General features: G+C 38.9%; 2 protein-coding genes across 4 annotated transcripts in view; both read left to right on the top strand.

Annotated features, from left to right (window-relative positions):
• The first annotated feature begins 3,170 nt into the window (after positions 1–3,170).
• LOC118225457 (gamma-interferon-inducible lysosomal thiol reductase) lies at positions 3,171–9,971 on the top strand. Its single transcript, XM_035413886.1, has 7 exons — positions 3,171–3,395; positions 5,076–5,264; positions 5,365–5,439; positions 5,586–5,675; positions 6,474–6,626; positions 6,840–6,908; positions 7,832–9,971. The coding sequence occupies exons 1-7, from the start codon at positions 3,249–3,251 to the stop codon at positions 7,889–7,891; spliced, it is 783 nt and encodes a 260-aa protein (XP_035269777.1). The 5' UTR covers positions 3,171–3,248; the 3' UTR covers positions 7,892–9,971.
• A 4,151-nt stretch (positions 9,972–14,122) lies between these two features.
• The window catches only part of LOC118224633 (cAMP-specific 3',5'-cyclic phosphodiesterase 4D-like), a 92,562-nt gene continuing 82,231 nt past the window's right edge, over positions 14,123–24,453 (top strand). Inside the window, exons 1-2 of one of the 3 annotated variants that reach the window (XM_035412204.1) lie at positions 14,123–14,255; positions 17,905–17,974. In XM_035412204.1, the coding sequence (XP_035268095.1) occupies positions 17,954–17,974 (21 nt within the window). In that variant the 5' untranslated portion in view covers positions 14,123–14,255; positions 17,905–17,953. The remainder of the gene's footprint in view (positions 14,256–17,904; positions 17,975–24,453) is intronic. The other 2 variants (XM_035412205.1, XM_035412208.1) reach the window with 2 other exon arrangements.

Genomic DNA, 24,453 nt, shown 5'->3' with positions numbered 1-24,453 from the left:
AATAAACAAGCAAAAACATTGAAACCGGTCATGCGCACTGAAACTATTTATTTATAGACTATAAACTGATTGTGGCTTTTCTACTTCTTCATTTATTTAATCCCTCAATTGTAGCAATACCCACACGCTACAGTGTGGGTGGACATTGATTTAGGGAACGATATATATTTCTGATGAACAAGCGAATTTCAGAGGGGGATACCATGTTACTATAATATAACATGCGCATAGTTGTTTTAATTGTACTGCCGCGTAGTTCTGTATGTTGCTACTGTACTTTGGTAATGTGACAGTGTTCCAGATTATTCTGAGAACAATGATGTCATAATTGCCATATAGTGTGGTCTTTATGGGAATTCTCGATGATAGTTCTCTATGTGAAGGTGTTTCTAACAAAACAAGGCTACAATTCCCAATCACTATCAATGCATTTACTGATGTGTTCAAGCATCTCTATTACTCGCTTCCTTTACTCTCTTCCACGGATTTTATTTTACTGTACGATAAAATCTGCAAACCGCATTGTCACATGAGGGTAGTCTCTTCATAAGTAATAGGAAGTACTGCACAGTGTTCTATTGTTTTATGATGAAGAATCTTTCCATAAACTGTAAGAGATTATGTTGTGTTTGACCAAACTGTTTTTCATGTGAAGTACTCCTCCGTTGGCTTAATGTTTTCAGTTCCCAATTTTTATTTTCTTTCCTCAATTCCGAGTGGCCAGTTGTGCGTAAAATGTGCCTCTACTTCCTCTTTTCACCCTGCAATCCATTAGGGATATGCAAAGTAATAGCGCGAGAACACTGCCGAACTGGTGTCACTGGTGCTGACTGAACCTTCCATCCTTGAACACAGTTCTGACATGGTAGAAGAATAAGATACCGGCTCTAAAATACAAATAAATAATGGCTCTAATACAACACTATAACAGCACACTGTAGCTAATATGTATTGCTCATTGATGGAGGTTTGTTCAAATATAGTATGCAATTGCATCCCTTTTCAGGATTTCAGTAATGCCTGAATGCTATAAAAGTGTCCCTGTAAGCCAAAACACACTTACTACAACCTTATTGCTAGTGTGTTGCATCTTTTCATCACAGCAGTGTATTCAGGCTGCACTGAGGTTCTACATGTTGACTGTCACCCTTGGCTGTTTTGCATTATTTCCTCTACAAAGTATTTCCTCTTTTTGTGAAGTGTGTTGCTTCTGTGAAAAAAAATACCAACTGTGGCTTTGCCTTTTCAGTAGTTTGCTTCTGCTGCCATATTTACACTTCCAAGAAGTGCTGATGTCTGCAATTGTGCAACTGCTAAATACTGTATAACAGAAAAAATAGACCAGTTATGCAACACATTTGATTTTTAAAACTTTACAGTGGAAGTGACAGTTCAATTTTCCAGTATGGATTGACAAAATTCAATGTGCAACATTATGCACTCTCTGGAGAAAGGGTTCCAAATTAAAGGCTCCTCTGTGTCTCCATAGAGGAACCCTATCTAGTTCAAGAGTTTTTGTCAGGGAAAATGGTTCAGTCTGGGCACTTTCACACTTTTCTCATCTACCATAGATGGTTCCATAAATAACTAAAAAGGGAACCGTTTTTTCTAAGTGTGGTGTGTTTGGACACAGCAAATTAAAAAATGCAGTGCATTACGCAGCTACTGCAGCTTATCCGACTAGATGCATGTCTCCAATATTGTGTGAATATCTTGACAGCCATTAAATAAATCAAAACTAAATTGTAACAGCACACTATAAAATAAAATGTAACAATGTGCATCTTCGACAATCCAGGAAACTCGGAGCGCAGAGGTTGAAAGGACATTCAAGAAGTGTTGCTGTAAAGCAAACGAACGACAATGCACAGCAGAATAGAAACTACTTGGAATCTTTATAATGTACATTTCTCAAGTGTCATATACCAGCTCACAGCTCAGTACATAAATACATCATACACACATACATCAGGAGACATCTGATGGAAGGGATGGGTGTTTTCAGCATATGGCAGAGTAATGGTAGAACTTCCCTACCAATGTACCGAGGAGAAAGAGAGCGGTATGGGGGTCTTCCTATATAGCGATGCCCCAGGTGGAAATTCCTGCCCAATCCTACAGTGATTCAGTGTGAATGATATTACTGGAACTCTTTGGCTATAGAGCCTGGCTTGCAGGTGCTTGTGTTTCTGGGAGGCATTCTTCACAGAGAAGAGAAAAATTGTGGTCTTCAGTGGAGTGCATGGCCACTGACCCATAAAATATAACGATTATTTGCCTCAGCAGGGATGGATTGTAGTGGCATATAAAAGAGGCGAGAAACAAGAGTGAGATATGGCCATGAAAACGACCTGAGACTGTTCTGTCCCACTAAGAGCAGTATTCCACGGAGAGGTCTACACAAAGAAAAGCACTTTGTTATAATAAAAAATCAATATCTTTCTTTATGGTACAGAGCATAGTGTGCTCAGAAATATTATTTTTAAGTTTTATTTTTGCAATACTTTGTTTTTATTTCTGCACACATATTGTGAGCGCTCTGTAATAATGCACATTTGTTCAGGTTCATGCAAGGTGTTTGATTTACTAAAGAGTTGCTGAGCTGTGTCTTTGTCAGAGTGGGATAGTTCCCTGTTCCCTCTTTTCGGTTCCCTCTTTGTTTTAGTGCTCAGAATGGAGTTTCTAATGTCATATTCATAATACCTTTTTTATTTTACATAGAAAAACATTGCTTATTATGTTGGCTATTGCTTACTGTAGATTACAGTGGTCTTCAACCCTGGTCCTGGAGAGCTACAGGGTCTGCTGGTTTTCATTGTGACTCTGCACTTTATGAATCAATTAGAGCAGTTGATTACTCAGTTAACTCAATTGAGGTAATGATTTTAAGGTGAAAACTAAAACCAGCATACCATGTAGCTCTCCAGGAGCAGGGCTGGAGACCACTGCTGTAGAAACACCACCACTTTGGCCCACATGTAGCTAATTATGACGTGTAGTGTGGCTTTGCCGTTAGTGGTTTAGTTAAGCTTTGCTCATTTAATAGGCGGCACACCATCCCTCGCTATTTGCTCTCCTTCTACCAAATGCCCTGCTAAGGTGTGGATGCAGCCCCAATTGGAATCGTAGCGAACGTACTAAGAAATGGCCATTGGAAGGGAGGAGTTAAGTGCAACAGAAAGCATATAAGTGTGACTGAGACCGAACAAAAAAACAGTGACCTTTTGCTACGCAGTGAGGAGCTAAATATGAGGGTCCTGGCATTCTTTGTGTTTCTTGTTTTATGCATGACTTTAGAAAAATGCTTCTGCAAGAAGAAACCCAGACCCAAACCGTCTTGCGGATATCCACCATCGCAGTGGTGCAAGACTCTGGAAATAGCCATGGAATGCAAGGTACGCTGAAGTTCGTTTATTCTGCTTTTCAAAGCCGAGCCGACCATATCTGAAGGAATTATTTGGCGCAGCAATGTTAGGTAGCAGGGTGACTGCCAGTTAAAACTGGCATGGCATTGCATTGCGTACGGTTGCTTTGGTATATTTTATTTATTAACTTATTTATACATTTTATTGCCGTTTTTTGCCTGCACTAATTTAACAATTTATATCATAGTTCTTTGATACGCTCCACTGTTTTTGGAGCATATAACACGAGGTCATGCCTGTGTTTCATAATGTTAACTTTTCCCAGGATGTTTCTCGTTCTGTTGAAAATGTATTTCTTTTATGTTCACCGAACGTATCGGAGTATAAGCATTTGGTCGAAATGGTTCAAATACATTTAACACCATTAGTTGAATTTTTCAATTTTAGCAGCTCTTTGCCACTTTTCCAAATACTATGTAAAGGTTTTATACCTGATTTTACTGTCTTAACTTCTTTTATTCCCGATGACCATTCTCCTGATGGTGGCTGAAGTTCCGCTGTTTCTTCAAAGATCCCTTTCTTCAGAATGTATTAATTAGTGTCATGCATTTGTAAGTGCGCACCAGAGGTCCTGGGTTTTCAACAAGCATGTGACGCTAATCGGTATCTCCCTCTATTGAAATCTGACGTCAGAGGCCTTGGAAGAGAGCTTCGCTGTATGGCAAGCCGTTTTAGATTTAATTAATTTATAGAGGACATCACATACATTTCTAACTAGTTGGAATGCAAATTCTTGATCAGAAATTCAATAGTAACTAGTTATAATTCAAGCGTTTTCCCCATTCATTTCAATGGGACCTTTCATTTTTGATATCAAGAGTTAAATTTTAACTAGCTAAAATAGGAATTCTTTATCAATAATTGTATTAACTAGTTAAAATTGGACATTCTAATTAAAACTAGTTAAAATTCTATTCTTTATATCAAGAATTCCAATTTTAACTAGTTACAGTTGAATTCATATCAGAAATGGGTATTTTAACTAGTTGAAATTATATTGTTGATTCAGGAATTGATTTTATGATATCAGGAATTGGCATTTTATCTAGGTCAAATTCCAACTCCCATTGAAATTAATGTTTTCAATTTGACTAGTTCAAACAGAATTTCCGATATCAATAATTTGCATTCTAACTAGTTAGAATTTGAATTTGTGATTATCCTCTAGAAATGAATTAAAGCTAAAATGGCTTGCCATACCGCTGTGTCGTAGTTTCTTCTCACGTGGATGCAAGAGAATTTTAGGGAATGCTGGACTGTGCTTAGAGTGGAGCTCAAAAACAGAACTGTGCATACTAACAAGTATCCACTCTTGTGTACCTACTGCTGTGTATATTCCAAATTAAAATGCAGTCGGTGAGGAACTTTTCACCCTCCAGATCATTTGAATTTGACAGTGCAGTCTGTCACTGTAACAAGCCCACCATCACATTCTATATTCTTATGAATTCAGGAAAACAAAAATTCAGCTCCTTTATTTATTTATTTATATATATATATATATATATATATATATATATATATTTATTTATTTATTTATTTAAAATGATTTTTTTTTTTTTTTTTTTTTTTTTGTCATCCCATAAACCTGTTGAGCAAGAGGCCATGTGTGGTCACATGAATCGATGTGATTCCCTGTATTTGTTGCAGGTTCTGAAGCAGTGTATGGAGCTGAATGCTACACGGCCAGATCCTGCTGTCCCCAATGTGACGGTTGGGCTGTACTATGAGAGCTTGTGTCCTGGCTGCAGGGGTTTCCTGGTGGAGCAGCTCTTTCCCACTTGGGTCATGCTGGCCGACATCATGGATGTCCAGCTGGTGCCTTATGGCAACGCCCAGGTAAGCTGGAAGTGGGTTTGGTGCTCCGTTTCTCTAGAACCTTCTGAATGTGATCAGTTATAACCATCTCTCATTGCTTTTATTTTCTGTTTCAATGCAGGAGACCGAGCACCTGGGAAAGTATGAGTTCCACTGTCAACATGGAGATCCAGAGTGTCTGGGTAACATGATCGAAGTGAGAGCAACTGTCTGGATAACCGAGGGATCTTAATTTATCATTAAATATTGTTGAAGACTTGAAGACTTCTTATAGTTCTTGTGATAATGTAATAGTTCTACCAATAACTTCAGCAAGGTCTCAGTAATTTGACTTCTTCACAGACCTGCATTATGAAACTGGTTGAAGACATGGCGTTCCTCGTCATTTTCTGCATGGAGGCCTCCGCTGATGTCTTGACTGCAGCCCAACCTGTAAGTACCACGTTTTAACCTTTTTGGCAATGCTATATCCTGTGTTTATGCCACAGAATAACCTATTGAATATTGATCTGATATGATTCAAAATGACCATGGCATTTTGTCATTCAGTTGTTGATCATATAGAAGGAAACAAAATTTTAAAATATGGTTTTTCTCCAATAGTCTTAATGATTGTGGTGATAATGGATTACAGTTATAAAATGTATTGCTTTCATATCAGTAAATCTAGAAGATGTGATGTTAAACTAGGGCTAACCCTATTGCTATGGTGTCTTAAATGTCAAAAAAGGCATTCCCGTGGTCTAAATGAGTTTCATCATGAAATGCTTAGGAGGTAGCATAAGAAATGTTCAAATGCAATGTACATATTCATAATACATCCGTGGAAAACTCAGGGGTATGTAATGTGCCAGACTAATGCCCAGTTCAGACCAAAGATTTGTGACACGACCAGCTGCAACTGGCAACGCTTTGCAACATTCTAAAACTGGCCAACTGCGATTAGACAACCTGAACCGGCTACAATGGCAAGCGCCGGCATCCGACGTTCTGAGACGAGTGGTTCACACTGCTGCAGCTCCTCTCAGCAATATTCTAAACGGTTTTGTTGCGTCGCTGTTGTGTGAGCTAGGCTTTAGACAAAGAGTGACTGATTTGGTTATTCAGGGGTTTTCCAACACTGAGCCTGGAAATCCCTTATTCAATAGTTATTTTTAATCTTGCTTTTTTATATCCTGTGTTTCTGAGGAGGAAGTGTGCTGGTCTAAAATATGGCCTGTCTTGCTTCAGTGTGTACAGCTGTATGCTCCTTCTGTGAAGTGGGAGACCATCATGACCTGTGTGAAGGGAGACCAGGGGAACCAACTCATGCATGATAATGCGCAGAAGACAAAAGCGCTTAATCCACCCCATTCTTACGTGCCCTGGGTGACCATCAATGGGGTAAGACACTCGTCAAAGTGTCTTTTCTAAGCTGTCATCCAACTACAAGAAGTGATTTGGGAGTACCTTCTTGCCTAGGAGCATACGCATGATGTAGATATCCAGAACTTGCTGTATTTGCCTGTAGTCCGTCTGTACTCTCCACGCTATTCCTGTACCATGCTCCCGTTTTTGTGTCCTGTGTCTTAATGCCTCCTTTTGTAATCTGCCTAGGAGCACACGGAGGAATTGGAAGACAAGGCGCTGTCATCTCTCTTCGTCCTGGTCTGTAGCTTGTACACGGTGAGTTAAAGTATGAGGGGAAAAGGACCCATTGGCACCGGTATCAGAAATCCTTTCATTTGGGGGCATTGGATGGCCCGTCTCTCCATATATATTAGAACCTTGTTCCAATCTTTAGTCACAGTAGAAACCAAATATAATCTGTTTTTCAAAATACCCTCTGTTTTTTGGAATGTGTGTCCCTACACGTCCCTATATGTTAAAAGTAGTGCTACCTTTAAAAATATTCTCTTTTGTACCTATTTATCCCACTTATGTTTTTTTTGTCATCAGTACCTAAAAAGAATCTCCTTCATTGTGGTCTGGGATGTAATCCAATTCTAACATTTTGCCTGAAATGAAATGGACAGATTCATTCAGTTTGGAATCTGTCAAGTGTCTGGGTGTGTTATTTTAAAAAAATATAAAGTAAGCTTACTCATAACCAGAAATGGTTGGCAGCCAAAGAGAGAGCAATATTTGCATGAACAGGAAGAATTGTCAAAATAGGCTTAGTTCCTACTTCAGATGTATTGTTTATTCAAAAATTACTTTTAAATTGACTGTGTGGTTTTATGTTGACGGCTCAGGAAAATGCAAAATGAGCTAAATGCATGTTCTAGAAAATGGGAATCATTGCTGTCCACACAGCTTGCCATCTTGCCATGCATTTTGGCTGCGTTACAAATCTAAACCACGCGGGACTGCACCAAACAGCAGTGATGAGTCATTGCTGATCTGGTCGCAGAGCTCTCGAAGATCCTGTGGTGACATTTTGCCCACAAAAAGTAGTTTGGAAACCTCTGTCCATGTGGGTTTGAAGACACGGGAGGGATTGTTTCTTTGCGATCCAAGGTGGCTTTACTGTGCCATTCTAATGGAAGCAAAGGTTATGCTGTGAGGTCAAGCGAGAAATAATGCATTAGCTTTCTGTCTTCCTTTAGGGTGGCAAACCCCCAGCCTGCACTGGAGCGCAGAAGAAACTTGACAGGAGTTTCTGCTAAAACACCTTTGGCATATATACGTGTGTCTCCTATGGCATCCTAATGTTTGTATGGAACAATAATGCAAATTTGTACTACCTTGCCTTTTTACTAAAATCATATTTCTTAAGTAAATCAAGGCTCCTTTATTAATATGCACTTTTGCCATCTGAATCTACATTTCTGTGAAAGAACGACATTTAAAACTTGTGCCTTTCACTGCCATGATGGAACATGTATAGTTCTGTCATAACCACTAATCCTATTTTGCCATTATAACTACTGTTACATATGATCTGAGGACCACCTAAATATTTTTAAAGAAATGGAGGTGTTTTATGGGAATGGATTTGTGCTCACTGGAAAAATACTAACTGTTCCACAACTGTTTTGAGATGTACTTTCAATCTTAATGTAAATCTCAAACAAAGCACTAACTTCTCATGTTAGAATGGGGTAAATCAATTAATTGCATTTTTTGGAATTTCAAGCAGGATTTTATATCTAATGTTTTACAGTCTAAAAATCCAGGAATTCAATAGTAAATTTTCCAATCAGTATGGATTGTTTATTACCAACCTAATCCAATTTATAAATATCAATGCATATGTATTTTTTCATGCAGTGGGAAAAAATAGCATTTTATGTCCTGTAAAGGGTGCATCGGCAGTGTCCATGAGTATAGCCAGAGTGATTCGGTCATAAAGGCTAAGAATTGTTCATATTTATACTCAAATCGCAGATCCTAATAACTTGCGGGCTGAAATTTAGACTTGGGGGCAGGGTGAATAAAATATTTTGGTATAGACTTAAACAATGGGTCATTTTTTCTGTTTTTGAGAATCAACACTGTAATTATCAATTTGTTTCTATGACTGGGAAGTTGTTTTTCTTGAACTTGCATATTACAAAACCAATTTAAAATACCCACTGAAAGATTGGCTGGTTACATCATGTTGGGTAGATTGTGAGTTGCACAAAGGAATACTGCTGCTAATGCAGTCTTATGGATCTTGATAGCTTGCAAGCTGACTCAGGAAAAAGTCCTTGGTATTTATCCATAATTATTCAAAACAAATAATTCAGGGACCACAAGCTAACTTTTGATGGGCATTCTTCAGTGTGCCTGAAAGCTAACTGGCTTTATTATAACTGTTCAAAGCGGGAGTCTTTCGTGCATATTTACATTTGCAAGAATAATTCTTTGCTTCACCCTAGTGGCTAAAATCCTGAACTACAATTGGCTGTCATGTGACCTGATAAATTGGCAATATTTATTCATAGTATTTTAATCTATGGTTTTAGTACTGTGTCCATTAATTTCCATTGCAGATACAAAACATATCATAGACCTCTGATGGAACTCTGATATTGCTATTCCCAAATCATGTTGGTAAAACCTTTTCATATTTTTCAAATACAACCTCTCTGCATTGATAAGTGGTTCTGATCCAATCTTTGGTCAGAACTTTTACTTGATGTTTCATATCAGCTGTGTAAATATTATCTCTTCCGTGTTTGGTGAATGTTGTGATGTAATTTCTGTGTGCTTGTGTTCCTGCAGCTGTTCATTTAATTTGGTGCCCAATTGAATAATAAATGAGAGCTTCCAAGGCAGTATTCCTGAGAGGCGCAACTTTAAGAATGCAGTTAGTGTGTGCACATTTACATGTAGCTATGTCAGTTACATGTAGATATTCAAGTTTATCAAAGATGACTATCATAGGATGCTTTACTGTACTTCACTGTGTGTCCAGGGGAAATTTTTTAAAATAGTAATGTAATGGCAATGGTGTTACTGTTTATGTTGACGTATTGTAATCATTACATTTACCAATTAATCATATGTTTGTAATCAGTTGTTTGCTGCAAATACAAATAATTACTGCACTATACACTCATTCTCGGAGTATGCAGGCAACTTCTTTGACCTGTAGGCTACTGTTCCACTAAGCCAGTATGTCTCGTGGTCTGTTCCCCCTGGACAATGTCTGTTTCAGGACATTTCAGTTCCATTGTTCTGGACTCAAATGTCCTTCTCAGATCCTACTAACTATTTATCACCAAAAAATAAAGATGATGGAAAAAAAGACATGAAAGTGAAATTTAATTGCACTGTCTAATTTCCTCTAATATAAGGTACCATAAACTTTTCTTGTTATGGTTATTGCTACTGATCTCTGATCAAATCGCACACACTATATGAACTAAGTTGAGGAATTTGTTAGAGACCAATCCCATAAATAGGTCTGTACAACATTAAATACTTAATTCCAGTTCAGATGAAAACTGATGAAGAAGGAAGTAGCAGCCTGTATTCATGTGCCCTTTTAATTGCTGAGCAAACAGGCCTGATCAAACAGTGGCTAGCCCGCTCCAGGCAGCGAACAGGCAGTGCACGGTCAGGACACGCCCATTTTATTACTCATTTGGTTACATCCTGGGTTGACGGATATGTGAGGTGCAGCTCCTGTGTTCAGTCAGTTAATCGCAGGCACCATGGCTGGTTTGAAGTGCTCAGTATGTTTTCTGTCTCTACTTTGTGCCTTTACAGCCTCTCCACAAGGTAAGACAATTCAAAATCATTTTTCATATTCAGGTGTTAACAGGAAAAATTCTCCGACTGATGTTCACAACTTCCAAAAATGTGCAAACCAATATACTGAGACAGCTAAAAGTATATAAGATGGTAAATGTATATGTTACATGCAATGTACATGATCTAATGCATTCCATTTAATACATTTGAAGGGAGACTCATTTTATTGATTCAATACTATCTGTTAGATGAGAATTTTCCTGAGCTGAAAAGTTTTTTCAGCCTTGCTTAAAAGACTACTACTGCATTACCAATTTTTTGGTAAGGGTGAGTTTGGATAATTTCTATTTTTTTTTATCCATTTGAAATTCTGAAATGATAAATTCTGCAAATACCTTATGCCATAAATAGTCCCCAGCTGTTGTGTGAGCTATAATATTTAACAAAGAGGTGGGTCCCAGAGCAAATAGCCTGCAGAACACCTTTCAGTGCGTCTTTTGCAGTGCACCAAATGTTATCATACATAAATTTATATGTTGTATTTGTATAATTAGGTTTCATTAAATTCTTTTAAACTCTTTTAAACCTTAACTATGAAAATGCTTCTTTTTTTAAAATGTAAATTTCTAATTGGTTTGTCAATCCTATTTGGTTTATGCCGTCTCAAGCGTAATGATCTGTTTGGCTCTTTGGCAGTTTACATATGTTGATCTTAAATTGATTAGCCAGAAGGCATACATTAACAAAAATATGTGAAAGAAGTACTATCGCATATGCTATTTAGCAAAATTTAATTACTTAAGGCAGATTTCAGTGAACTCCAGTGCACTGTACATGGTGATCACTAACAGGGAAAAATTCTGCCTGACCGAAAGATCAAAGCAGGCGTATGACATTAAATCACTGAAGGACTGATGTACCTGTGTGCAGCTAATCTTATTTGCAGTTATGCTGGAGTGAGGTTTCATTAATTCCATAATGGGTGGAGCTACAACAACCTGTGAATCTCTGACTTCATTGAACCATTCAAAACAACTTGAGCCCACAGCCATAATGCAATGATTAGCTCACACGATTGATCACATGATAACGGATAACAATCTTCGGTATTCATCATGATTCATGAAGCACTATTCATGGGATTCATGAAGCCCTATTGCTCCAGTTGTGGCTTAATTGCTTCAGTTAGGCAGCAGTGTAAGTTTATGTACCATTCTCAAAACGCACTGCACATAATATTTCAGTACAGGGCACATGTGCAGTCTTCAGCTATAATGTTATTTTAGTACTCTTGAAAAATGTCCAGCTTAATAAATGATTGGGCTATTCAGCAATTAAAAAAGTAATGACAGGAGGGTGATGAGTCATGAAATCCTAAAGGTGAACCCATCATGTTATTTATAGTGTTAATTATAGGGTTCTCCTGTGGAGAGTAATGTCTTTTCATTGATTCATGCAAGCCAGTGTTAGACAGCATGTGAAAGCTGTACCAATTAAGGAGTTCCTCTAGTCTAACTCCTCCATTAGTAGCCCAGGCCACTATTGTAAAAATGGAAATGCTAATGTATCGGAAGCTAAGATTGCGACTTAATTATTCAATATGGCAGACAAAATATATTTTCACCACTGACAAAAAGAAACAAGAGAAATGGTCAATATCTGTACATCAACCCCTAACAGTAACTTATATATATGTATATATACATGTATAACTTGATTAGGCATATGGTATATCCAGATACCCATCATCATTACATGTGAAAAGTCTGTTTATAAAAGATTTTTAATAGTACACCTTTATAACTGAATTTGTTTCTATTTCTCTTGTGCAACAGAGACACCCATTTCAACAGTATCAACATCAACTGAGGCACAGGCAACAACTTCTATATCCAGATTAACTTCCAGAATGACTTCCTCTTCAGGTTTAACCACAACAGCTCCTGCTCTCTCAGCCACTAACACAAGTCATTCAAATACTACAATAGCAAACAACATTTCTACTACCCCTAAACTCCCAGTTGAGAGCTCTTCTACAAGGCCATTGACAATTTCGCCAAACTCCAGTTTCAGCACGCTCAACAAGACCTCTACAAGTCTTCATCCAATCTCATTTTCAACTGTCACCTCTTTTTCAAACAATTCTGACCTTACCTCTGCCCATGTGAACACCAACTCCAGTCTAGGTACAGTACATCTTGTCTTATGGTTCTTTAGATTTCTTGTCCTGCTAGAAGCATTGGGTTTCGGTGGCATGACGCACAGAATTAACTTTTGATATACAGATTGTACTTTTCTACAGTCAGCATTCTTCATCTCATGCACCTGGGATATCCACAAAAACAAAGGTCTGCTCATGTCAGGAATCCCATAATGGTTTTTCGTAGGAACATTTTTAAGAACAAAAGTAAAAATAATTTAAGAAATGTTTTGTGAATGAGGCCCTTTGACTTTTGAGATGTGAGGATGGCCGAACCTTGTGAATTAATGGATTGGGTAAAATCAGATTTTAAAATAATGATGTGTTTGTTTTCCTCTCTACTGTTCTTTTTTGTGCTCTTTACTGATTCAATGGTTTAGGTGGGCAACATGGTACAGACCTAGCAAGGAACCCAGGATTGGTTGCAGTCCTCTGTATCTTCTTCATAGTGCTAGCACTGCTATTGGTAGTAGCCATTACGAAGTCCATGAGCTCCAAGAAGCCCCCGTTTGAGAAGCTGGATGATGTGCAAATGGTGAGTTGCCCATCTTGGTTGAAGGACCCCAGTGTGAGAACCTTAGGGGACATTCTGTTCTTAAAGATAGTCACGAGCTTCATCGAAGTGTTCATCCAGTTTGACTCCTGTATCTCATTTTCAGAAGCAGTAATAAGTAGAATGTGTTAGCAGAACATTTTCGTATAGTCTTTATATGAAATTTATATATAGAATTTTATTCAATAAAAAATTTCATAACAAAAAATAACTTCTCTAAATTTTGCTTTATAGAACAAGATGAATGAGGAATCCCCATTTGCCCGTTACCCTCCAAAATAATAACAGACCTCTGAAAAACCTGGCCAAAAATCAATATTTGCACAACAGAAAATGTATGTTTGCGTAAGTTCACTGTTGCTTAAATCTACAAAATAATATGCATTACCATATTGGGAGTGGCACTTTCACTTGTTTTCTGTCTTTTATGTATTTAAAATTTGCATTTTGAGAAAAGCCACTATGTGGAACCCACATGTCATGTTTTTTTTTTTTTCTTTTCTTTTTTTCTGAATAAAACAAGTGTTAACTTGTCTTGTGCCTGTGACTTCTGGTTGAAAGAAAACCTCTACCATTCTCATACCCCACACCACACGCACGCACGGACACACACACCATTTATATCCTATAGAAATTGCTTTTCTTATTCAAACTCAAACATACTACATCAGGGGAGCACAAGGATGCTATACTGGTCTATGGGTTGATACATATGGTGTCTGGATGTCCTATAAAAAATGCCAGATAAACAATGTGAGAGACCGAATTTAATCATTAAGAATAACAGAAGTTGCCATGGAATCCTGAAAAGAGTCATTCCTCACGCACTCTTTTACACTACCTCGCGGGAAGGCGCGGCCCCCTCATGTGCACATTTACAATGTTGACATCTAAAGACCAACGATGGCACGTGACCAGATTAGCGTCACTCAACGAAATTCGCGTGGGTCAGAGTTTGAAGTCTGAAGTGGCATTCCGGACAGGCATAGGTTCTTTACTATAACTTTTAATTTCACAGTGGCATTAGTCCACAGCGGGGAAAACTGAACAAGATCTTAACGGAACGGAACCGACGAAGAGGCAGAAACTGCTGGTAAGACTGCGTTTTAATAGAAAGCAGAAAGCATATTCCGATATTATTCTCACGTTCTCTTATACCTGCTGTGAAGTTTTCAGAATTTTTTTTCAAATTGGAGGGAAAATATTGCCGATACCCAACCAACGTATAGTTTATTGTTTTTGGAACGTTGTTTAAGTGCAAGTTACAGTGTATTAGCTATATTTTGTTTAGAAACGATGTGCCGTGACCGCATTATAGAAAGTGGAGGTTTCTGCCAAATTAGTTGAACTTCGAGTGCCTCAGGTATTGGCTAACAGCAGCTTAGCTATGACATTTCTTATTAAATAGACACAGCCCTACAGTACCAGCTTTATTACTAACTAACACGAAAGCCTGAGTGTTTAACTTGCACGTTACTATTTATGAGGCAAATTACAAATGTTACAACCATGCAAAAATATGTACTTAATGAAGGAAAATGATGACGAACTGTTTTGTATCGTTGGTAAGGTTAGTCAACTATATAGGTTACTAAAATGCATTAAAACTTTGAGACTAGTGAGCAGAATATGCCACAACTACGTTCACAAATAAAAATATGCCTGGATTTAAACAAGCATTACATAATTAGTGAGGATGCTGGCTTAATTGACACTAAGTGGCAAATTCCATTCCACTTTGTAAATGTGGCATCTGATGTGGGAGACGATATACCTGGAGCCTTCAACAGTTCAGTCGCCATTTATTTATTTATTTATTTATTTATTTATTTACTTATTTACTTATTTATTTATATTCAAGCCATTTATACAGCTGGATATTTTTGCTGAGGCAATTCAGTGTACTGCGGTGTCCTGGCGTATCTCTGTTCTGTTTACAATGCGTTGACAGCATCAGTATTTAGCTTGCCTAAATTTTACACAATATGGAGAGTCATTCAGTATTTTTCTCACTGCTTCATTTTCCCCGCAATGGAATACCTGACTTGTTTGTTTTTGAGGGCAAGAGAGAAATAAAAGTATTGTAATTGATTGTAGCTCCAGTAAGCTGAACACAAAGTTCCAGAGAAAGCAGTTTTGTGTGTTTTGCAATGTGAATAAAAGTCTCATCTCCTTTGAAGAAACTGCCAAACCCCCTGCACAAAGGAAGAGATTTAAATATGGAATCAAACCTGTCACTTATTTGCTTTTTTTGGCATCCACACAAATGTTAACCAGGGACTGCAGACTCCAGATTTCTACACGTGGTGGGGAATGTCCCTTTTGCCAAACTCTTTTGTTCATAACATTTGTAAGGGAATCATGGTGTCTTTATGATTGTAAAACTTCTCTGGCACAAGATTGACTTCTCCCATCAATGATTTGTTATTCAGATATTTGAATAAACCTAATTGAAACCAACCAACCTTGAATGTGAACTGATGTCACTGCATCTCAGTGACCATTCAAACTGAGGACACTGGGTAAATTACCATAGAACCACAGTTGCTGCTACTGGAATAGGTGTGTCCTTCCTCATTGGCTGAGGTTAAACAGCATGACTTTATTAGGAAATCTGTTGTCGTGTTCTTTACTTCAACAACAATCAGTTAAAACATCAAGGAAAATGCTACCGTGTAACTTAGGCATTATGTTAAATGATTAACTGAAAATATGTACCTTTAGCATCATAAAAGTGGACTTTTAACTGTGACACTAGCATATGGTATGTTTCTTAGCATTGGCTTCACAAAATATGTTTCACCATTGCTCTCTCAGGCCTCTTTCTGTAATGTGATGTGGTTTTGTTAGAGAGAATGATGGGGGAGTGTTTCCAATGATTGCTGTACAATTTCTGAGAACATTATGCAATGTCAGTAATTTGACATTTTTAAGCCTTCAGAGAGCAAGGATTTTAGAATGGTTTATACATATATTTTTCGTTTGTTTTGTTTTGCTTCCCCGTAAGAGTTATGCTGCATTATTTATACTGCCAAGTCATGCCACATTGTGTATGAGGCCAAGCAAGTAGGCCTATATTCTCTCTGTCAAGTAAAGGCTAATGCAGAGCAGCATTCATACTCCATGTAATCCCCAAGTGTGTCTGCGTCTGTGTCAGGTAAATTTAACATCTAATGAACAATAATCTACTCAGGAACTAGAATCTTTCCACAGTTGGTTGCTATGCACTGTTCGGTCTTTTATGGACATAAGAGTAAGGAAGCAGACATTTGTACTGTTTAGACTAGGTGGATAACAACATAGTCTATACCAGTGGTCTCCAACCCTGGTCCTGGAGAGCTACAGGGTCTGCTGGTTTTCATAGTGACTCTGCACTTCATGAATCAATTAGAGCAGTTGATTACACAGTTAACTCAACTCACCTGGTGTCTTGGGTCTCAATTGGGTGCTGATTTTAAGGTGAAAACAAAAACCAGCAGACCATGTAGCTCTCCAGGACCAGGGCTGGGGACCACTAGTCTGTACTTTTTCTGACCAGCAGGAATACCACTGGTTTCCTCTAGATGGTGTACTTCTCCAACAAACCTAGAGATTTCAGCTCCTATTTCTTATCAACAAAGTATGTAAACTCTGTAACATTTGTCTGATCTGCAAATATTTACTGCACTGCCATGCCCAAATGCGCAATGTCTCTAGCCCATGGGCACTTCTGTCCGAAGCTGGTAATTGATATGCGGGTTAGGCTGCACCTTTGCTTCTGACGGCAAGCAGAAATATTGCACAGAAACCTGTCACATACAACGGCGTTGGTACACAGACACAAGCACGTTTCTGTAGCTTTTTTTAAATGTAGGCAATAATCATCGAGCCTAAGCAAGGCTACAGTATGGGACGAAAATGGGGTTTATTAGCACTTCTTCAAAGTGTACTTTGCTTCTATCAAAATTCTTTCACATGTAGGTTTACACTATAAATAATTAGTGGCCTAGCGCATATCATAGGGGTACGTTGACATTTGTGTACATCATTTTGTAGCACACTTCAAAGTAGACTCTTTATGGCAACACCATAGAAGCATAGCTGGGGTTAATAGTTCCAGAAAATGAAAGTGAGAAGGGGGGCAGTGAAGTTAATGTTTGAGAGACAGTCATTTTGCTGCTTTTAGTGTGGCATGAGGGACAAAGCTTTTAAGGTCATTCTTGATTAATTAATTTGGTAAGTGCTTTGAAAGTTGCATTTGCCCATGTTTTAATCTCCGTTACATGGAGAGAATGGTTTAATTGTCAAAATAAATGGGCCGACCCTGTTTTTTGTTGTTCGCAGCATTTTTGATGCACACCCTAACCACCTCTGGCATCAGGGTTTGCAGTGTACACGTCTCTATTTCCAGAAAGCAGAGAACTGTTTGGGAAGGGCAGGAGCCCTGCACTCCCAACTAAGGGAGAGTAAACATTTGACCATGCACATAGTAGTCTAACAAAGATACACGTAGCAGACATGGCACACTGTGCTTAAAAAGCAAGACAGAGCTGTGAATGGTAAGAACACGTAGGCGAAGTTGGATAGGCCTTGTTCAGTTGTGACAGAACACGGAGGAAGACCCCCAGAAGAAACTAGGTATTATGGTGCCATGTTTCTGTTCTGTTGATGAATTTAGTGCTTTAGCAACATTATCATGTCTTTAAAAGAGAAATAATAATTAGGGCTTTAAACTGGACTTGTCTGATTTGCATCTGTTTCAGCAGGGCCTCTTGACAGACTGGTGATAGAGAAGAAAAGTGTTTTGCTTCGATGTCTTTCTTAGCAGCAGAGGTAAGAAGATAAAAGTTTTTTTTGTCTCTCTTTATCTCTGATGAAAGCATATGAGATAGCTGAACTCTCTGCGTCACACTGAAATAATTATCCCTTATGCGTCAAGCACTAAAACTCCTTGCGTTAATGCTCTGCTATCTCAGTCAAATGCCTTTGCTAAGTATGTGTGTAATTGTGGGTGGGCGTGTAAGATGTCCTGTCATAAACTCTTATCTGTGCTTTTGTAAATTCCTTACACGTGACTTGGCACTGCAACCCCCCGAAATGCGCCACAGGAGGTTAAATCAAAGCTTGTCAATAAAAAAAATCTGCATGGTCCCACGATTAATTACTATGAAAGAACAATCATTACCTCTGTTGAATCAAGAACAGTGACGTTGGATTGAATCATTTTGAGAACCAGTTGCTAAACTAATTGTGTGATCGTTTACTTTACAAGTGTAGTTTGAGTAGCATGTTACCAGTTTCCATTCATTTCATGAATTTCATGTATTTCTTCCCTTATCTTGTATTTTGCTCTTTTGTGAACGCAAACTCAACCAGAAATACAACATCTTGTTGCATAACCCTCTAGGGATTTTCCGGCATGCTTAAATTCATAAACAGTGCATCATTCATTGACCTAATTGATTTATGACCTTGTTGACCGAAAGTGAGAATGCAGTATGGAAAATGCACTCATTTTTTGGAGCCATGGATTATGGTGATTTCACAGTCTTGATTAGGTGTCCCTTTCACTCTTCTTTATGTGCAAAGAGAATCTGTATTGCAGAAAACACTGTGATAATAACCATCAAAGTAAAAGCATTCTTGTTCAAAAGATTCTTCTCACAACATGGGCTTGTTTCAGCGTGTTTTACTTTGGAAGATAATGTAAATAATTTCTCTTTTTGCCTATTTCTATTTTGTTACTTTGCAACGCGTTATATCCTGTGTGTAGACGTTCACTTCTGCTTCCAATAGTAAATATTTTGGCTTGTGGCATGGCTGGTTAACCAAATGGAGTTGCATTAATTTCCACTAATCTCATATTTTTTATAGTATCATGATTAAATGGAATAGACATTTAAATATAGCATGTTGTGTAAACTGCTCTTGCAGAGCTAATCAAGGTCTCCTGAATAAGAGCTCTCAGATGGTGTTTTTTTTGCCATTCTTCTGGTCTTTGGAATAATTATACTCATCATGGAAGAAAAATTATGCAGTTAATTAATTATTATGCATGCAGCTTTACTTTCAAGAGCACAAGCAGACATCAGAATATGAACCACAACAAACTATACCACCTCTCTTACACTGAAATACAGCCACAAACACTTTTTTTTGCTCCAAGGCAAAAAGAGTAGCCGTGGATTGATGGATCTGGGTTCTTTGAAAGTGATTTGAACGGTGCATATCTGACAAATATTTTTTTACTACGAGAGCCAGAGATAGAGGACAGGGGACCTAAAGCACAGCATAATAAGACAAACGGGCTGTCGAGCGTATTTTAGTTTGTCATCTCACCATGATCTTGTAGGAATTAAACTGAACTGGAGATGCGATTGATCGGATTTGAAAGGAAAGTGAGTTTGATCCAAAATGGCCGTCGGAGTGGCTCCCAGGTAGTTTAGTCGGTGAAGTGAGGGCTCATTGTGGATGAGGGCTGGGCGCCGTAGCTGCAGCCTTGAGCCTGGGCCTCGGCGGTTTCATCAGCCGAGTACGACCACAGGTCTACGGTGCTGGGACAAAAGAGGAAGGGCGGGTAACCCGCGGTTCCTGGGGTTAATGCTGCAACTTGTCAGGCGCCGGTGGCCATAGGCCGTCAGTTCACATCAGTGAGAACAGCAGCTTCATTTCTGTGGGTGCTGGGGCTCCTCTTGTGTTGTGTGTACGGAGTAAAAGGGCCTCTGGCCTGCCGGTGAGCGCCTCGGAGCAGTGTGCCGGCTCTGGCTGCAGGGCTCTGCTGCGCGCGTGCTGATGCTCACTGTGGTAGCTTGAGAGATTCCTAATTGCGGAGGGAGAAGAGGGAAAATGGCTGTGAGGAAGAAAAAAGCGTGTACTCAAGCGAAGACATGGAAAATCCTACTAAATGGTAAATACTGCTGCCAAAATAAATGTTAAAAAACCATTTCTGATTAAAATTTTAATTTTAAGACTGTTGCAGACATTTTGATTGTTTTATTTTAAATACATTATCATTGTATTTATTTAGTTAATAATTATACATGTCATTATTTAAAGTTCTAAGGCAACCGGATGTAAACATGGGCGAATACTTTCTGTGGGTATTGTGTACTGTCGTACATGGCACTGTACTAAGATACATTAAAACAAGCAACACAGTCTTATTATTATTCTGAAAAAGGGGGCTGTACGGAGCATTTCTGATGCATGAGTGATCAATCCTGTTATCATATCTGAGGAGGTGAAATACCACAGGGGTCCGTGCACTCTCACCCAGGGTGCCATGAACATTATTTCCCTCAGGGAGATAACATTACACTTCCACCAGAAGGGCAGCGTACATCACGGGATCTGCATATTGACAGGGTAATTACGATGATGATGATGGTGATGATTCTTATCATTATTATTAATATTATGAATATTAGTATTATTACCATAATCATCATCATCTACAACAACTACAACAACATCAACAATAATAATATGTAACGAATATTGTCTTTTATTTTTTCATGAATGGGGGATGCCATGGATATAAATTTTGGAATCAGGCGATTAGTGAGTTCTTATATTTAAAATCAAAATGTACCTCAGATGTTTGCAGATTTAGATCTCAGATGTGACACTTCTGCAAGGTATGTAACCTGAATTACTTCTGTATATATCTAGCTGCATACATGGATAGAATGCCAAATTTTTGGGTAAGAGCCTTTGCAAATGAAATAAAATCAAACAAATACATTTTGTATGATTTCTATAGATTAGGTTGCCCCCCGCAGGATATTGTTTGAAAGTTTATGTGATTAAGAATTCCCCATGAGTCATTATTTACTGTAATAATCTCGCATTCATCATTGATGAGGACTCTGCCAGAAGCGTGACGACAGCCTTATTGATGTTGCTCATTTGGCAGTTGATGGAGTCAATTACTCTGGCTGTGACATTTGGTGAAAGGTCTTCCTGCTGCCGTGAAGAGGTGTTAGCGACTTACTGTAGCGTTGTCAACATGCACGTGCAAATTGACACTGCGGGGGAAAAAAAACAGGAAGTTATCACCACATTTATTTTTAATGTATAAAAAATCTTGCCTACTCATTTAAAAACAAATCTCGGTCTGTGATGCACTTTGTCACCAAAACAACCCAAATCATGTCATCAGCAGAGCTAACTATATTTTAAATTGCATTTTAAAAAATGTAAGAGAACCTAATGTATTATTTAACTGAAATACCTGAGTGAGAAATGGATATGCCTGGTTTCATTTTTCTGCTCTTTTTAATTTGCATTCGTCTTCACCGGCCTGTCACGAGCCCAGGATATGGGCAGCTCACGGCTTTAAAAAATATAGCGCACTGTCACGAAATATCAACCCTCTGAAGAATGCTTCTCATTTAAACTCTTTCCGCACAATGTTTACCTTTGAATTACAAGGCTGTGAGGCGCCTGGCCATGGTGTGCAGTGAGCTGCGGCGAGCAAACAGCGGTGTAATAAAGAAGCAGCGTTTTATTGAGCCCCTAAATCCGCTTTGTTGGACTGGCGGGAAGGGCAGCGGGCCGAGAGGCCGGAGCTCCAGTGTGGAGGGCAGATGGGAGCCTGGTCTGGCTCGGGCACGCCCGAGGCCCCTGCGGCTAGCTCGGCTCTGGCTCCCTGCGTCGCGCGGCTTCGTAGCGTGCGCGCAGTCAAAGGCCAGGAAGAGGCCGGCAGTGCACAGCAGCACAGATGCCTCCCCGTGGCTGCGCTTTTGTAAGGTGATGTTGTTGCAGGTTTCGTTCTTCTGTTTTTCTTAAGACTGTTACTGCAGCAATAGAGAGAGAGGGACCGCATCGACTCTTTCTTTGCTTTATACGCGCCATATGACTGTGATCACCACTTGCTGTTAATTTGGCACGTGTGCGTTTTGCAGTACTTGCAAAGCATCCAAGAACTCACCACTCAACAATATACAATTTTTTGAATATAGAGACTGAGAGGCAACGCTTTTGGAACAGCACTTGACTCTGAGAAATCAGTAGTGTGGGTTGTCGGGAAAGTGCCTTGGAGGTGGATGGGGGACTGTGCACTCTAGATTTTTAAAAAAAGGTCTGTGGTGTTCTTTCGTGTCCTGTGTTTGCCAGACATTGATGATTTTTAAATGCAGTGCAGGAAAACAACTCAAATTGGAGCCATACTCAAAAAGAGAAAGATATAAGAGCTTTGAAAGAAAGACAAAGGAAGAAAAATGGATACGTTTGAAGGCAGTCAGGAAGGCCTTGTCTGATAATGGATGTTGCACAGCTTGAGTGCATTTAATAACGTATAATCAGGCATAATTGAGTCAACTTTGTGTTTTCACAGACACCTGAAGACAGAATGTACAATGAGGACGTGCACTACCGGGACATAGATTATAGTTTGCTTGCACTTTCTCCTTTCCCCCATTTGCACAGATTTATTATGGTAATCAGAATTGCAACATTTCCTCATTTGCATATAAAAAACATTTATTTTGCTTGTGGGATTAGATTTTGCAGTATTAGCATGCTGTGACAAAAGAATTTTACTTTCCTCTATTGTTTATTGGGTTATTGACTGTCATTAATATTTAGGCTACCTTTCTGTCAGTATTCAACTGAAACATATTAACAACTGACAAAAGACTGCACTTATGTTATTAGTCATCAAGGCCTAATGGAAAATGTTTATTCAAATCTATTTGAAATATAATGCATGGTCACTTAGCGTGTGTAAATGTGTAAATTCGCTGTCTGACTCTTTGCTGTGGCTGGGAGCCACAGTGCATTGCAGTGCAGTCAGGTTCCTGGATGTGATGGCCCTTACTGATTTCTCAGGCTCCTCAAAAGCTGGAAATGTCATCTCTATTACCAGTGTGCTGCATGCTGTTCATTGTGACTGGGCTCAGAGGTTATATGCTGGGGAAGTTATAGATATGAACATGAAGGCAGATGAAAAGGGCTAAAGTATCAGCAGAGTACAGTGCGCATTTTCAGTAGTGTTGACTATATAAATGTAGTGTAATGAATAGCTTTTTGATGAGTTTAGCATAATATAAGTAGTAAAAATAACTGGTATTACCCGTGTGGGTTTCCTCCGGGTACTCCGGTTTCCTTTCACAGTCCAAAGACATGCAGGTAGGCTTGGAGACTCTAAATTGCCCATAGGTATGAGAGTGTGAGTGAATGGTGTGTGCCCTGCGGTAGATTGGTGGCCTGTCCAGGGTGTATTCCTGCCTCTCGCCCAATGCACGCTGAGATAGTCTCCAGCACCTCCCGCGACCCTGCTCAGGATAAGCGGGTATAGATAAAGGATGGATGGAGCCGGTATTACTACACTTAGTGCATAGAACAGCTATGTGATTATTTTATTATTATATTTATTTGTATATTATTTTTAATAGTAATAGTACAGGTGCTTACTAACCAATCCTGCTCAATTTATTCAAAACTCAAATTTGTGTCTGAAGAATTTCTTGTGTGGTGCAATAACCCGGATGTAGTTTTTATTGAGCAAAACTGTGTAGTGCTATTTATTTCTGTTTGCAGCTTGATGAAAATTCTGACAGTGACAAATTCTCCCAGCCCAGCTGAAATGACCCGAAGGATGGTGTTTTAGAAATACACAAAAAAGGGCTGCGGACCTGGAAGACAACCAAATGTATAAAAAATGGATTTTGACAGTGTGTGGATTCCACGCATGCCGCACATTGTGTGTTTATATCTTTAGGTCCACAAACGGCCGCAATGATGGTTTCATAGGAGCTGCACCCAGTCAGGAAGTGCTGTTGTGGTGCTGTTTACCCTGACTTTTACCATAGAGCAGCCATCCCAGGGCTTACTCGGCATGTGTGCTTTGGTTACAGCTTGGTCCTTAAGCTTCTTTTAAATTGCATTTAAATCAGGTGGCTGCGATTGCCAACTAATAATCTTAATTCTCACTTCATTCAGTCTGCAGGCAGAATCACTGTTCTTCTTAGCCTTGAAATAATTCTACACGACTGAGTTCAGGAGGAGATTTCTGATTAGCTGTGCTGTGCGGGGTAAAAACACATTGCCTCTGCTTTCATTTCAGCAGTGCACATTTCAGCATGCATTTTTGTCAGCTTGTTAGTTCCTGCATAATGCACGCTGTAGGGGTCGCACGCAGTGATGTCTCGTTTTTAAAACCATCACAGAACCATGCTTTGTTGTGTTCATTATACTTACACCAGGATTTCTCAGTTAGGGGGCTTTGAAGGAATCCTGGGATGTCCTCCTCCTTTTTATCCTTTTATCCAAAAAGGCAAATTCTTTTCAAGTGCATTTTTGTTTATTTT

Source organism: Anguilla anguilla, chromosome 4 (assembly GCF_013347855.1).
Source record: "Anguilla anguilla isolate fAngAng1 chromosome 4, fAngAng1.pri, whole genome shotgun sequence".
Taxonomy (NCBI): domain Eukaryota; kingdom Metazoa; phylum Chordata; class Actinopteri; order Anguilliformes; family Anguillidae; genus Anguilla; species Anguilla anguilla.
The sequence above is the reverse complement of the archived record's forward strand: the minus strand, read 5'-3'. Positions and strand labels throughout refer to the sequence as shown.